This window comes from Anabrus simplex, chromosome 1 (assembly GCF_040414725.1).
Source record: "Anabrus simplex isolate iqAnaSimp1 chromosome 1, ASM4041472v1, whole genome shotgun sequence".
In the NCBI taxonomy this organism is placed as follows: Eukaryota; Metazoa; Arthropoda; class Insecta; order Orthoptera; family Tettigoniidae; genus Anabrus; species Anabrus simplex.
Window position 1 is genome coordinate 1,142,473,241 of NC_090265.1, and position 16,628 is coordinate 1,142,489,868.

The window sequence follows — 16,628 nt, forward strand, 5'->3', positions numbered from 1 at the left end:
CATATGTACCTAGAATATGAAAGAATTGAAAAACTGATCAAATGGAACACAGTAATCTAATTAGATGTTATTTTCATTTACTCACTCTTCAGAAATGGGTTCCCCCCAAATTTTTTGGCCTGGTCCTTCATAAGCATGGATCACAAGAATTAGTTTCCGTCTGCGGCCAGAAATATGAGCTGCCTCGATGATTGATGCCACGCTCCGTGTCTGGTTATCAATTACGAAGAACAGTACAGCTGCGTTCTGCTTTGCTTGGTGCTCCAGTTCGATGAGCTCAGGTCCCCAATGTGACACTTGCTGAAAAATCACAATATTTCTCCATTAAATGCAAGAAGATAAGTAAACTTATTTCAGAAACCAATTAAAATGAAATCAGTCATAAACATGTTTGAAGTATGCAAACAATAGGTATTAAAAAGGTATGACATTAAATGTCAGTATGTCACTCAGAGGTCAACAATTATAAAATGTATATGCACTACGATCTTTTAGGAGTACAAGTATACATTGCAGGAAAGGATGCTAGCTCTATTTGCTGTATTAGTCAAGTTTACTTACTGGATTGTAAAAAGTGATGCCAAGCCGTTTGAGAGTAGGAATAGCAACATCATGCCTCCACGTTGTGGGATTGCACGAACCACCCAGAAAGACCTCGTACTTGGGAATGCCTTCTGAAATGCACAGTATTTGCAGTTGAAAAACAGACTTCCCTACAGAAGAAAATACTGCTGCGATACCATAAGCAGTGCATTACTTACTCGACATTTTCCTGTTCCGCCGCCTCTTCTCGTCTCCATCTCGCTCCAGCAATCGGGACAGTTGTACTGGTCGAGGGATTCTACACAATTAGAATGCATGGTACATTACTTCTTAAGACAACAGGAAAAAGTTATTCAAAGAAAAAGTGACAAAGTGTATGCATAATGGGAATTAAAAAAAAAAAAAAAAAAAAAAAAAGAAAGAACTATAAATAACTGAAAAAAAAAAAAAAAAAAAAAAGGAACATTTTCTGTTGCTGTTAAGCATCAATGCAGGGGAAAGAGAGGAGGAAGATGGCCACCTCTATGATGTCCGGCTCCATGGCTAAACTGTTAACGTGTTGGCCTTTGGTCACAGGGGTCCCGGGTTCAATTCTCGGCAGGGTCGAGAATTTTAACCGTAATCTGTTAACTTCGCTGGCATGGAGGCTGGATGTGTGTGTTATCTTCATAATCATTTCATCTTCATCATGACACACAGGTCGCCTACAGGCATCAAATCAAAAGACCTGCACCTGGCGAGCCGAACATGTCCTCGAACACTCCCGGCACTAAAAGCCATACGCCATTTCATTTACCTCTATGACATATATTAAAAAGCAAACTATTGAGAACCACAGGATGAACACATACAAAACCAAGCGATAATTTACCTTTTAAACTAGTCCATTTCTTCTAGGGCTAAGAACATCGTAGTTCGCAACTTCATGCAATTAGGTATATGTATTTGTGTTGATAACCTATATTGTTGTAACTACTTAACAGTATGTGTAATTATTTATAAATGCCAACTCTTGGGACAGGAGCTTCAGAGCTAATGTAAGATATAAAAATACTCCAGTATTTTCTTACTGAAAACTGCTTGGAATAGTTTCCAGAAGTTTCAAAGACTTTGAATTGCACAACTTTCATTCTATACCAACCTAGCAGTAGTAACCACAAGCACAAACATTTCCCCATTCCAATCACTCATTAAAACAAATTTTTTTTTAAGCTCTTCTTCAGGATATTTGAATTCAACTACATGATCACTAGCCAATTTAGCAGTAGTAGTAGGGTTTGTTTTAATTATGATTTTCTCTTTATTTTTTCCTTTCCTTTCTGAAACATCCTTAGTGTTATTCAGCTTTTTATTTTATTACTGTGGAGCCTGAGTTAACTTTTATCAGCCACACTAAATAACAGACAATTATGTTCTCCTACAGCATAACTTATGTTCCTTAATATCATGTTTCACAGAAGGAACTTTGAAATAGGAATCCCATTCAATACAGAATTCAGTAGCTTGGTTCTAAAAGGGCCAATGTCAAAAAAACCTGTTTTTGAGCTATGAGCATTTGAAGTTTTGCTTATAGTTTTCCAACTATCTTTTTCAACAACTAACTTTAAATAACTTTATACTTTCTTTGTGGAAGTCGCCTGATTAAACGCTAATTTTTTCTATCATATTCTTTAAAAATTGCCAGGTCTCTAGTGTTTATTGGTAATGTAACATTATTGGCAAGGGATTATTTAATTAAACGTTAACTGTTCGTTTAGTACTTAACAGAGACATTGGCCCTTTTAACATGTTGCAAGCCAGGATAAAACGCGTTTGTATCAGTTAATATCTCAATTACGATAAAAAATGACATTGGCCCTTTTAGAACCAAGCCACAGAATTATCCACTCGTATTAATTAATGGACCGAGCTGGGTGGCCGCGCACGTTAGTGCGCTACGGCTATGGAGCCATGCTCTGCATTCTGGAGAAGAGTGGGTCAAACCCCACTGTCAGCTGTCCTGAGAATGGTTTTCTGTGGTTTCCCCATTTTCACTTCCAGATAAATGCCAGGACAGTTCCTGTTCATAGGCCACAGCCAATTCCTCCCATCATCTTGCCCAATTTCATCCACCATCATTCATTTCATCTTCATTAGTTCTTCAACTGTTGTTTGCATCAAGAATGGCATCCGACCATAAAAACATGCCATATAAATTAATCTTCCCTCAGCCCCGACCATGTATCAGGAAACAGGACTAACGGGTAGAAATTAATGGCGGAAATTAATGGTAAAAATTAACGGAAAATTAATGCCTCTACCAGTTATTGCTAATTTATACCCATACTTCACAAGGCCTAAAATGTCACAGACAACATACTCCTTTCACATTATGTAAATGCCAGAAGTAATGTTTCAATTCCTCAGAGACTTTGCATTTCAGAATAGGCGATGGTACTGTTGCATTGTTACATTCGATCAAAAGATACAGGTATGAGGTGTCTCAACCGATTGTTTCTCTACACTTGTACAACCGTGGTCTTCTGGAGTTCAGCCGAGGATGTAGCCTACTCTTATGGCTCGTAATGCATGAAGCAACATCTGAGCCATATAACTGACAAGCCATAATTCACCACAAATTGAATAGTTTATTACTATGGCTGTTAGCTTCCAGATATAAATGTAGGCAATTGTGTTACACACTGCAGTCCAGAACGATTTACAATCGTAAGGGCAAAGTACTATCTCCTGAGATTTCACACTAAACCATTTGCTATCTGCATTAATGCCATAGCTCCTTCCCAATACACATACTATCTATTACGTATGCAAGCCTGTTGAATGGAATCTCTCATTATACCATCCAAGAACAATCTCTCAGAAACTGCAGTTAACAAACCTGTATGACCTCAGCACAATGGAAGTAACATTGGTATCTCACACAAACATCTGGAAGGCAACAATGCATGTAAATATCACAGATTTGTAAATCACTCTGGAATGGAATGAATTATCACTGGCAAGTGTTTAATTAAGATTAAGTAGATAGAAAACAACACTTCATGTCTCTTTTATGGGGTCAAGTGTCAACCTTGGCTCATTTTATCTTGTAAGAGAGACTGTAATGATGAGGTCAACCAACTAGTTAGTTCCACGACAGATGTTTTCAGAGGTAACATGGCAGGCATTACAAGAGGAAAGTGGGACAGAAATGAAACCTATTACAGAAGGACTTTCAATTTCATTTAGGTAGAAAGAATGAACAAGACTGGAAATTTACACCAAGCAGTTCAATATTTTTAATCACGAGAGGCTTGAAACTATTTTATTATATGAGGATAGCACACAATGTGCATATAGGAAAGAGAAATTATCTCAATTGCGTAGTTCAACTAGAGATACTGTTCTTTAGGAGCACAGCTCTGCCTGATACCGTTGGCAAATTTTTTCACACAGTTCACAAACACTTTCCATCTGGTTCATGGAAGTATTTTCTATTGCACATCTTGTAGTGAAATCCACTGACTATTTTGACAACCATAAAATCTCAATCTGTAACAACTAAAATTTTAAAACAGAAACATGAATTTAGGCAGAATTTTACATTCTTGTATGAGAATTTCCAGAGGAAGGGAGATCAACCTAATAATTATCATGATCCAGCAATGAATGGACATAATATGTGTAAATATAGGTATGACAGTTTTCAACAGCTTGAGCAAAGCCAGACAAAAAAAAAAAGTGACATCTTAAATATAAAAGTTTCCTTTTATGCATTGTCTACCTGAGAACATTTACCAGAAAAGTCATTCACCATTTCTTTCCTCTGCACATATATTTATCTTGATATAAGTTTTGTCTCAATAAATCATTGTATCTTACAAATATGGATTTCAAATATTCCCATACACAATATAGAACTGGAATGATACTACATTAAATATAGGTCAATACCATGTATACACATGTGTTAAGTTATTCCAATTTATAAACAGAATATAACAGTATTCATTTTCCCTTCACCATTTCATAAAGGGAAGGTATAGAAAGTTTGCTAGGCAAGCCTCACCTTGTGTCATCACAAGGCATATTTGCACTGTGGTTCCTGAAGTGTGGCAGGCCCTATGGTCTTGCAGTAGCAAGCCTGCCTCCTACTCAGAGGCCTCAGGTTTGATTCCCAACCAGGTCAGGGATATTGGATTGGAGGGCTGATTTGAGGTCAATTCAGTCTAAGTGAGAAAATCTGAGGAGCTATAAGACAGTGGGATAGGGACCCTGTCTAGAAAGCCAAAAGGATTTGTAACACAGACCACACATCACCTAGTAATCTGCAGGACTTTGGGCTGAGCAGCAGTCACTTGGTAGACCAAGGCCCATCAGGGCTGTAGCACCCTGGGTTTGGTTTTTTAGTTCAAGAAGTGATGAAAGAGATAAATGTAATCTGGTGTTGCAAGACTAATGCAATTATGTTTCACTTCTATATAGCAACGTCCATTGTATAATTTAAATTCAGATTGTAGAAAATAAGTTGTTTCATATTTTATAGTTGCAAAAAAGCGTGCATGGTATTGCATAACTTCTTTGCAGGTACAATTTTATCAGAAACAACTGAATCTATAGATATGCTTGTTGTGGGAATCCACAGGATTTTTATCTACAAGGAGGTGAAATATAATTGGAAAAAAAACTGAAATTAAAATGTGTCTGATAAAACATGAAATGCTTTTTTATTGTGCGAGACAATACAAAGAGGCAATTTTGGATATGGCATAGAGACTCAGACTTTTGCAATATTTTTCACTATCTGTCCAAAGAAAATATAAGAGTTCAATTTAATTCACACAATAAAAAGATGTTCCTTTGAGAAAGCTCTTCAAAACAAAATCAATCCTCATAACACTACAGGCCTGATGGACCTTGGCGTACCAAACGACCGCTGCTCAGCCAGAAGGCCTATCGAGTATGGGGCGACAGTGGTCAGCACATCGAATAATCTCTGCCATTATTCTTGGCTTTCTAGACCGGGACTGCTATCTCATTATCAGATAGCTCCTCAATTGTTCCCACATAGGCTGAGTGGACCTCAAATCAGCTTTCACATCCAAGTAAAAATCCCTTACCTGGGTGGATGTCAAACCAGGGCAGAAGACTAATCCTTGACTGCAGGGCCGACTTGAAGGTTCTTCATGTATCTAAATTGTGACTGTAATATGTCATCGAGTTGCAGTTAATTAACTTTCCCAGTAGCTATCAGTTGCATTGACATTTACATTCATTGTATACTATGTGGGTTACTTCCAAAACCAAGAACCATTATTGTGTTTGCACTTGCAAGGATAACATAATTATTTTATTAAGTACAGAGCAAACTATATATGTATCATTCTTTGAGATAATGGCCAAAATGGAATGGGCAAGAATACTTTCAGAAGTCACCAGAGAAGTCTAATGTCAACAGCTTCCTTGTTCACAAATACAACTCAGACAGGGATTCTATCATGATAAAGTCATGCTGTTCCACATTGGTCAATGCATACTTATGACACTTTCTTCTTCATGCCACATCTGCATATGTATTTATACAAAACAGCACTGTAGACATAATGAACTTCTCTTTCCTTTACCTCTTACAGCTTGCATCTTTTATACAACTGGAAAATAGTATTGTAGATTCCTCTGCATTATAAGAATATCATGATCTCTACTGGCAATGCACAACTAATAGAAGCGAGTATGATATGAAACTCTGATAGGCAATCTTTGGTAATAGTAATTATGCTCAATACCACTATTCTAAGAGGCTGATGGAAGTTTGTAAAATTCCTCTGGACACTGTAGGGGAACAATTTCCAAAATGTTTTGCGACTTTTGTTGTGCCTGTTTCTGTGTAAATAGTCTGTTAAGATATTCCTGTGTGATACGCATTCTTGTAATGGCAACCAATGAATTGGGAAGTATTTAAATTCCCTTAAATGTTGAAGTAACTGTACTTCTTGATAGACTGTAAATCAAAGTTTAAAAGGCATGAAAATAAAATGAGATGCCAGAAAATATATTGAACACAACATGGCAAATAACTGAACTAAAAGATCTTTTAAGAAAATATAGACAAGAGAGAGATATTGTACCATATTTATTTATCAAGATTGATTATTATTTACTTGCTTATTATTTTTAAATCTTGCTACTCGCCACTTTAATGCAAGTGAGATTTTTTTTTGGCAGTATGGCAACAAGATTCCCTAATATTCGAAGGAAAAAAATCCATGCACATGAACAACTTTGTCGGAGCGAGCCCATACTTTTTCACGATTTCTATTCTCTTCTTTTCCCTCTAGAAACTAAGGTAAGCAACTTAACCACAAGATTACTTACCCTCGCTCATAGCACCTCTTTAGTTCGGTAGCAAAGATGCAAAACTCCCCAAAGGTGAGATAAGACGCCGAGTTACGATTTGCACATTCCTTTGCACACTGCAACATTTCGTAGACTGTGGGAAAAATAAACCAAACTCAAATTCCTGTACAGTATGAATGCATGTTAAATTTGTTAATGTAATGCATCATAATGTAAAAAAAAAGAAAAATTATATAAAATAAGTGAAGAAACACAGAAAGACTGTTCCAGCAAAATGAAAAAGAAAATTCAGCTCTGCTCTTTAGCTGCTCACTGTTCATTCGAAAAGTCAATTTACCAACTGATCTCCTGCCAAACATATCAGTGAGGACATAAGGTGGGTAGTCTACAAATGGCATGTTTATTACAGGTAACAGAATAAGTTATATATTCCACAATCGAGTAACATTTTACGGTAATGGAAATCAACATTAGTCTCAACATTATTGGTTTTACATCTCAATAACTACTTTTACAATATTGAGATGTTTACTATTTTCTTTACTTTACCATACTTTGAGACAAGTCTTCTCAACTATTGGTCTGAAGCCTGAAGTAAGTAAAAACTATAGCCTGTGTCAAAGGTGAAGCCGTTTCAGTTCAAGTTGTTTATATGAAATAAAAATATTTTTGCCAGGTGCAAGTGATATTTAACACAGTGAATTTTTTCATAGAGCTGAGTGCACTAAGTGGGTGGCCTTTGGGCTAGTGGAAGGTAAATGCTTCCACTATCCGTAACATCTGCGTTACGTGGGATAAAGTGGTTCTATGCTCAACTGCCTTTACCCACCAGGAATAAACCCGGTACTTATTTTTGGTGTAGACTGAGTGTACCTCAGGGCTATGTGCCTCTCCAGAAATGGAAATCTTGTTTTTTCTTTTTTGGGGAGGCTTTCTGAATGGGAATCAAAACCACATCCTTCTGGGTGAGCCAAGCACTTCTTTACTGCCTTGGCTAGGGAGCCCCCGATGCCTGAAGTGAATGATGACAAAATTAAGGTGTAACTATCCTCAAACATTATTTAAATTTTGCATACAGTCTAGAAGATAATGACTAAGTCCAACGAAAGCTTGTGCTACCAATTTAACAGAAAAGAATGTACGAAGTATCAAAAAGAACACTGGTGTTGCATATCAATCTATACAGAATAGAAAAATGTATGCCACGTGAAACAAATTTTAAAATCTCTCATTTCACAGAAATAAAAATCTAGCTGATAATTGAAAGGTAGTTATTTCTAGCTATGAGAGAGAGATTAAATCTTAACTTTCTTAAACCTTCAGAAATGTTGCATTCATTTTTGTAGCATCTAAATAAAGAGAGAACATGTTCAAGAAAAATATGTGAGAAATATCCAACAGGTCTAAAATTATAATTACATAACTGGATGGAAGTAGACAACTTAAAATAATTTTTTATTCATAAATTGCTATTTGTTTTGTTTGAATTGTCAAAACTAACAACATAGAGCTAATATGTCCCAATTAAATCAACTTCGAAAGAATTTCAATTTTTTCACATAATCTGCATTTTTTAAATTATTCTAAATCTTAGGTTCTTCATTCTGTTGAAACTAATTTATGAACACACAAAATTTAGTAAATGCCTGAAAAGGACAGATTATACCTGAGAAAGAAAAATTTGAATGACATGTTGTATGCAAGGATCTTCAAAAGGCAGAAGTATTCAGTCAGTAGTATGTAAAGATTGTTGGTTATAAGGATAATGTCCTGATAGAGGATATGACTAATACTAAAGTATTAAAATTTACCTATGATAACAATGACATTTACAGTAAGATACAAAAGGGGATATACTAAAGACAATGGGTTGGGATATAGTACCATATCTGAAGTACTTATTTGATTTATTGTTTGCATGAAGGAGCTATACCAAATGGAGAGCCCCTGTGTACGAAGGAAAGGGTGATGGATATAAAGCTGAAAATTACAGGCCAGTCAGTTTGAAATGCATTGCATGTAAGCTTTGGGAAAGAATTCTTTCTGATTATATTAGACATGTTTGTGAAATTAATAACTGGTTCGATAGAAGGCAGTTCAGGTTTATGAAAGCTCAAATTGTAGGATTCCAGCAAGATATAGCAAATGACCTATCTAAGGCATTTGATAGGGTAGATCATGGGAGACTACTGGCAAAAATGAGTGCAATTTGACTAGTTACTGAATATGTGGCTAAATTTCTAGAAAATAGAACTAAGAGAATTAGAGTAGGCAAAGCTTTATCTGACCCTCTAATAATTAAGAGGCGAACTCCTCAAGGCGGTATTATTGGACCTTTATGTTTTCTTATATATATATAACAACGATATGAGTAAAGATGTGGAATCAGAGATAAGGCTTTTTGCAGATGATATTCTGTACAGAGTAATACATAAGTTACAAGATTGTGGGCAACTGCAAAATGACCTCGATAATGTTGTGAGATGACAGTAGGCAATGGTATGATGATAAATGGGGTTAAAAGTCAGGTTGTCAGTTTCACAAATAGGAAAAGTCCTCTCAGTTTTAATTACCGTATCGATGGGGTGAAAGTTCCTTTTGGGGATCATTGTAAGTACCTAGGTGTTAATATAAGGAAAGATATCCATTGGGGTAAATACAAATATGATTGTAAATAAAGGGTACAGATCTCTGCACATGGTTATGAGGGTATTTAGGGGTTGTAGTAAGGATGTAGCCTAAAGCAGAGGGCATGTAAGTCTCTGGTAAGACCCCAACTAAAGTATTGTTCTAGTGTATGGGACCCTCACCAGGATTACTTTATTCAAAAACTGGAAAAAAAAAAAAAAATCCAAAGCAAAGCAGCTTGATTTGTTCTGGGTGATTTCTGAGAAAAGAGTAGTGTTACTAAAGTGTTTCAAAATTTGGACTGGGAAGACTTGGGAGAGAGGAGATTAGCTGCTCGACTAAGTGGTATGTAATACCAGTATAATTGGTCCGTTATTGGACAGTATAAATTTTCCAGCTAACTCACTCATGGTTGCCAGTGTTTTGCCCCAGTGTGCTAATTGGGCTCATCAGCTGGTAAATAGCACACCTACCAAGACGCACGGCTAGTGTATACCGTGGAGGCCACTGCGTAGGCTACTTGGGAGCCACCGGCAGTGCCAATGCACTATGAGAGACTTTCTCCCATTTTCAAAAATTGATACCTGCCTGGCCATCAGATGATATAGGTGTTGGTTCCCATAGGGTGAAATATTTGTCCCGAATCAAATTTACTCATTCGGGACAAATATTTCAGCTTTTCAAATTTACTCATTTGGGACAAATATTTGACATTACCTGCTGCTTTACACTATATTTCATTGATCCCATTTTATATTTAACATGCACTCCATATAAATACCATTTCTTTTAAAGCAAATTCTACCAAATCCCTGTCAACTTACAGGCTGCAGCATAACTTGCTTCATTTAAATGTTTTATATCCTTCAATTCTTAATATTGTGAACTGATTCTTGTGTACTGTACATAACTCATCTTCCTCAATACTTGATTCATGTTATCCTCAGAATTTCAAAGATAGGCTACTGGTTCAATCAATGTTCCCAAATGCCTTACAACTATTGTGCTAGGCTACATAATTGCTGCCGAGCAGCAAAATAAGAACTATTAAATACATTACTATTTTCTGAGTCTCAACTAATCATTTATGAACGACTAGCTAACGTGCGACTGTGTGGGCAACACGAGTCGACAGCAGATCGGCACACTGCCAGCTGACCGCACTGACTCATTTTGCTTGCTTGCACACGCACATGGTCAATGGGGAAGTGCACTTACCTTGTGATTTGGATGGATAAAGCTGCATATCATTGAAAAGCTGCTGCACCTTTTCAGATGGTAGATATGTAGTGGTCCCAACTCGCCCATACCACACTGAATAAACCTCCCTGCAACAAAAGAGGAAATTTCTTCATTACTCTATATCTCAAAAATGAAACCTCTATAGGCTATTTATTTATTTTAATATCTACAGTAAGTTAACATTATACATCCAATCATTTCAAATTGTAGGGTTTGGAAAAATAAATTATGGAAAGTGATTTCAATACTGAAAGAGAAGTAGTGTGCTATTAAAGTAAATTTGATAGAGGAATATGCCAGAGTTTACTGCAGAAGCATTTCTTAGATGCATTATCTCTTTCTTCCTAAGTAACATGCAAAATTTATGATAAATTTCATACTTGTTATATCAAAGCATGCTTCTAACAAGAATTACCTCCAGGCTACATTGGTAGGCATGAACAAGAAGCGATACCAGGTGTCCAGCATTTGAGCCGGGCATGCTACCCTCTTGGTCAATTAATTTCTCAATTCCACCACAGAAATACTTCAGTGAAACTGAAAAATAAATAGAAGAAATACACTAGTGGTTTGCTGTAGCCTAGTTCATTTAAATGGAAAGGAGGTTATACAGTACTGTAGTTTCATTTTTTTAAATTTTTTTTAAAAAGATATTTGACAAACTGAATGCAGATCAGTAGTGATTGATTTGATTTGATTGAAGTTTATAGTTTGAAGAACATCCTAACAATTTGCAGAGGCACCACTATACAACACTACAATTAACTGCAAAGTCTCATTTCATAGCTAGTATTTTTAAAAGATTTATAGGCTATAATAAACATTACATTTAGTTGTAAATTTTAAGTGACATGGCTTAAGTTATATGGACGATTGAATTAGGAATAGAATTTATGGAAACTCGAAGTTATTGAGATATGATTTAGTGATTCTCTTCAGTCCCTGTTCTGTCAAACTATAAAATATAATGTAATTTAACATCAGAAGTGAGTTCTGAGTTTACATCTTTCCAGCTTCAATCCTTTTACTGCTAAAATACAGGCATCTTAAATAAGATAAACCTATATATTCATAGTACCAAAAGAGAATTTATGCAGTTATAAACCTTGATAAAACCGAAGTGAGGGAGATAATGTATAAAGAACTGTAGGTACTTTCAGCCACAGATCCATGTAGCCTACATCTCAAAAGATACTAGTTCACAATGAAATGTCATTTTCTCTATCAGTCATGATGCTAAATGTCAAATATGTAATTCTCATGTTTCGTAGACCGAATCAGAATGAACATTCAACAATACTTGGGGTAAATATGTAATTAATCTGAATCGCTGCCTGAAAGACTTAACATGCACAGTTAAATATAATTAATTTTGCGATGTACAAAAGCTTCTTGACACAGGAGCAAAGAAATAGGTATGTTATTCAATTTAGGAGGTTCTTTCTCATGAGTTTATCGAATGCTTAGGTAAAATGCAGTTAACATCCTTTATTAACCATAAAATGGGACATCAGTTTGCAAGCCAGGTATTTAGTAAAATGGAATGATATTGTTACCGTACAAAAATGGAATTTCAGCCACCATTAGCAAAGTTAGAATATAATTGTAGGTAAAGCACGTTGATTTGAAACTAAATACAGTACGTCTATCTGGACTTGACTACCTAATCGATGTTTACATTCGTCGAGGTCTCACAGCAACTGATGTTTACATCGGCATTGGTACAAAAGACAATCACCTACTTACTACAGAGGAATAAAAAATAAAAAAAAGCACGGCCTCACTCAGTATATTAGTCAATTAACAGCATCTAGCTGTCGTGCCACACCGTCCTTCACTATGTACGAGGGACCATCCCTAGCCTTTGACCCTACTCGTTACCCCCCTCCCTCCCACTTCAAACGAGCAACCAACTCAAAATAAACCTAAAAACTATCACTACGCCGCGTCGCGCCGCGCGGCCGCGGCCTCTGACGTCATAAGCTACAATGGGAAGTGATGTCACGCTGCCAGCAAAGCTCCACTCCACCTGCAGCAGCTGTTCTTCGCTGCGCGCGCAGGCATTAAAAAAGCTCCCAAAGAAGAGTGGCAAAAGATATAAAGCTAGAATGTGAATGCATGACGCCGTGCTATGCTTTTACACAATAAACATAGGCGTCGCTGACAGCTGGAAAGGTCCCAGGTAGAAATGGTCTCCCGCATAAAACTAATTGTAATTCTATAGTCAGTTTCATGAACCACAGGCGATGTGGTTATTAGACCTGAGCGCTTAATGGGCGGTTATCTGATCTACTGTAGAGTCTACAAGTCTATAATAGTGGAATATAAAAGGAAAGCAGGATTCCGACGAACATCTGGAAGACCTGTATATAGGCTACTATCAGCGGCAGTATCCGAATCTACTAATTTAACGGGGCGGAACACCGAAGTGCGCTCTTACAATGACAACGCTAGTTTACACTATCAGAGATGACGAGGCTACTTCAGAGGACGAAACATGTACTACATAAATTAATAATATTGTGAATTCCATTTAAATTTAAGGGATATCAATGAGGACGGAAAGGTGGACAAATACAACTCTTGTAAGTTTTTTTCTTTTTTTGCTAGTGGCTTTACGTCGCAACGACACAGATAGGTCTTATGGCGACAATTGGATAGGAAAGGCCTAGGAGTTGGAAGGAAGCGGCCTTGGCCTTAATTAAGGTACAGCATTTGCCTGGTGTGAAAATAGGAAACCACGGAAAATTATATTCAGGGCTGCGGACAGTGGGATTCGAACCCACTATCTCCCGGATGCAAGCTCACAGTCATGCACCCCTGCCCCTAACCGCACGGCCAACTCGCCCGGTCTTAAAAGTTTAGTATCTAGTTATATGTCAATACGGATCTAATTATGAAGTTTGTGGTGTAATAAAATATATTTGTTCTAAGTTTCTCAAAATAGTTTAATAATGCTAACAGAGAAGAATGAGTACTTTTATTTACATTATGCTTAGGAGTGTACTGACGTACGTTGCGTCGAATGTATTCATTCACAATGCAGCATACAAAAGAAGTCCTGTACACTAAAACATTTCTAGGGAACCCCAACGGAGTCTGGCTTGTTTCCAATTGTGTGAAGTTCCTCTCTGATCTCCATCGGTAATGTATTGCATTTAAGATGCAAAGAATAACTCATAAGGTAGCCTGTCTCATTTCATTTCCCTGCTCTTGAAGGCCCTCGCTGAGAATTTCTGCACCGTCACCATAAACACAATACTGTATCGCCTCGGAAGCGCTAGAGGGGTGTTTGGTCGTATCTTCAAAAGCATCTGCGACAACTATAACCTCAGTGTCCAAACCAAGGCAAGCTACAGGTTTATACTGCCATACTGACACCAGCACTTATTGTACTTACCGTTGCGAGACTTGGACTACTTACAAAAGACATTTAAAATGTCTGAAATAATACCACCAGTGCTATCTTAGAGCATCATGACAGGACCGTCGATCGACATTATCTTGAAAGAGGTCAATACCTGCAAACATTGAGTCAATTTATCAAACAAACTTCGATGGGCCAACTACGTCGCCCGCACTTTGAACACTCGCGTTGTGAAGTCTAGCATGAGAGTTAAACTTGCTTCAACATCTGGGAATAAGAATGTAGCGCCTGATTGGCCGATGTGGATAAATATTGCCTATAGAGGATTACAATATTTATGAACAACGGCGACGAAGTCACGAGTCTAAGGAAAGAGTACAGTAAAGAACGAGACAAAAGAACTGACCGGTTTGGGGAAAGATGGATTGGTCTCACCACTCTGGACTTTTTCTCATGGGGACACTAAAGAATAAGTCTGCAGGAAAGGGTGAAGTAATGCGGTGGACGACTTGAGGGTGCTGCTGAGACCAGTGAAGTAGTTGAAAGAGATGCAGGACGTTATTTTACTTAGTAGGAGGGAATATTTGGCAATGGATAGAGGCCCCTTTGAACACCTTTTAAATTAATCAGTTTTGCTTTGAGGAAGGAGAAAACTGTAGGATAGTATCACCACGACGACTGTCGGTAATGTATTGTGAAATAAATTGTTCATGTTGCGTTTTTCTGAACTTGAAAACAATATTTCTTAGCATTAATATACATTGTTCAGTATTTTAACGGATATGCTTTATCCTCATTTGATGTTCTGTATTTCTTCGATATATCTGCTAGTTGGTTAGGTAGAACTAATGTTTCTATTTTAGGTTGGGCCCGAATGGTGATAGTGACGATTGCTATTCAAGAGAAAGAACAACAGTCTGGTTTGTACTCTGTGACATTTTTTTGTAACTCACGCTAGAATCTCAATGTAGGCTTGAGGACCTTGTTGTTCCTAACTTATAAAATGCAGAACACCTTGGTCATTTTATCCACCGTCTATAAATTTCGCATGTACAGACCTCTGAGGGCTCACTTGTGAACAATTTGTAGTGACCGCGAGATGCAGTTTATATTGATATTGTTTTCATCTTTCTTTTTATCTTCCTTGTCCGATCTTCTCTGGTCAACTCTTGTTCTCTTCTGTAACACTATTGGATTTCTCGAAATCCACAGCGCGCTGAATTCCCACATTTTTATGTTTATAACTCTTTTATACTCTTTTCCTTCGAAGGATCGAAGTCCTATTTTTTCCTAGTGTTCTAAGTGGCGATGCTCTTAAAATACTCCTGACATTACTTCCCTCCATTCCATTTTTGAGGCTGGTCTTGGGAAGGATGGCCCGGCAATAAGCAAAGTACAAATAAACCACAAAACCGAGAGTGGAAAAGTATGTTCAACATGGAAGGCATCAACCCGTTGATCCTCGTGAAAAGTTTTCCTTTGCTGACTAGTAAAGGAAGGGGAAGATATTTGTTTGCAAAGTTCTGTAATATTATTATTATTATTATTATTATTATTATTATTATTATTATTATGTAGTAGTATTATTAGTATTATTATTATTTACTGTATTGTATTAATCCGAACTACGCTAATCCGAAAATCTGGTTAATCAGAACAAAAGTGGCAAAGAAACAAATGCAATTTCAAAACTAAAATCATTGTAATACTGTAGTGCAAAGTAGCGAAAAGAATTTTTTTTTTTTTTTTTTTGCTAGTTGCTTTACGTCGCACCGACACAGATAGGTCTTATGGCGACGATTGGACAGGAAAGGGCTAGGAGTGGGAAGGAAGCGGCCGTGGCCTTAATGTACAGCCCCAGCATTTGCCTGGTGTGAGAATGGGAAACCACGGAAAACCATTTTCAGGGCTGCCGACAGTGGGGTTCGAACCTACTATCTCCCGAATACTGGATACTGGCCGCACTTAAGCGACTGCAGCTATCGAGCTCGGTGCGAAAAGAAACAATGTATAGCCTGAATTCCTTCAGTTTATTTTGCTTCCAAACATAAATGTGCGTATTCTTGGGCACTTAAAAACAATTTGCTTTAATACTACAATAGTATTTATCTGGCATGTTCATAAAATCAGTAATTCTCTTTTGTGGTAATAGAGAACCTATTCGCTGACGCAAAATCCCGACACTGCCTCGTGAACGCATCAGCTGTGTCGCGACGGGTTTGCTTTCAACGTAGCGTAGGACACTACAGTAGAACGTAGCACGCACATCCATTAGAACTTACGAGGGAAACCCGCCAAGTGTAACAACCCGATTTTCGCTCGGTGAAAGAGGGGTCGAAATAAGCCAACACGTGTTTCGGCTTATCCGTAGACACTTGACCGTTTCCGAGAAAATGACGAAGTTTCCGAAGTACTTTACGTAGTGGCTTTCACCGCGCCCCGTATTCAAATCCCGATTAATTTTTTTATTTCATTTATTTACTTTTGTCCATTGACGATTACTACACGAATG

At 37.3% G+C, this 16,628-nt stretch overlaps 1 protein-coding gene across 7 annotated transcripts in view; it reads right to left on the reverse strand.

Annotated features, from left to right (window-relative positions):
- Positions 1–16,628, reverse strand: part of raw — a 248,647-nt gene that overhangs the window by 74,383 nt on the left and 157,636 nt on the right. For 3 of the 7 annotated variants that reach the window (XM_067137394.2, XM_067137392.2, XM_067137391.2), the window contains exons 2-6: positions 10,726–10,835; positions 6,898–7,012; positions 762–841; positions 562–674; positions 86–300 (exon numbers count right to left, since the gene is read on the reverse strand). In XM_067137394.2, coding sequence (XP_066993495.1) covers positions 86–300; positions 562–674; positions 762–841; positions 6,898–7,012; positions 10,726–10,835 — 633 coding nt within the window. Of the gene's footprint in view, positions 1–85; positions 301–561; positions 675–761; positions 842–6,897; positions 7,013–10,725; positions 10,836–11,164; positions 11,287–12,412; positions 12,432–12,533; positions 12,644–16,628 lie in introns of those variants that run through there. The other 4 variants (XM_067137398.2, XM_067137395.2, XM_067137396.2 and 1 more) reach the window with 3 other exon arrangements.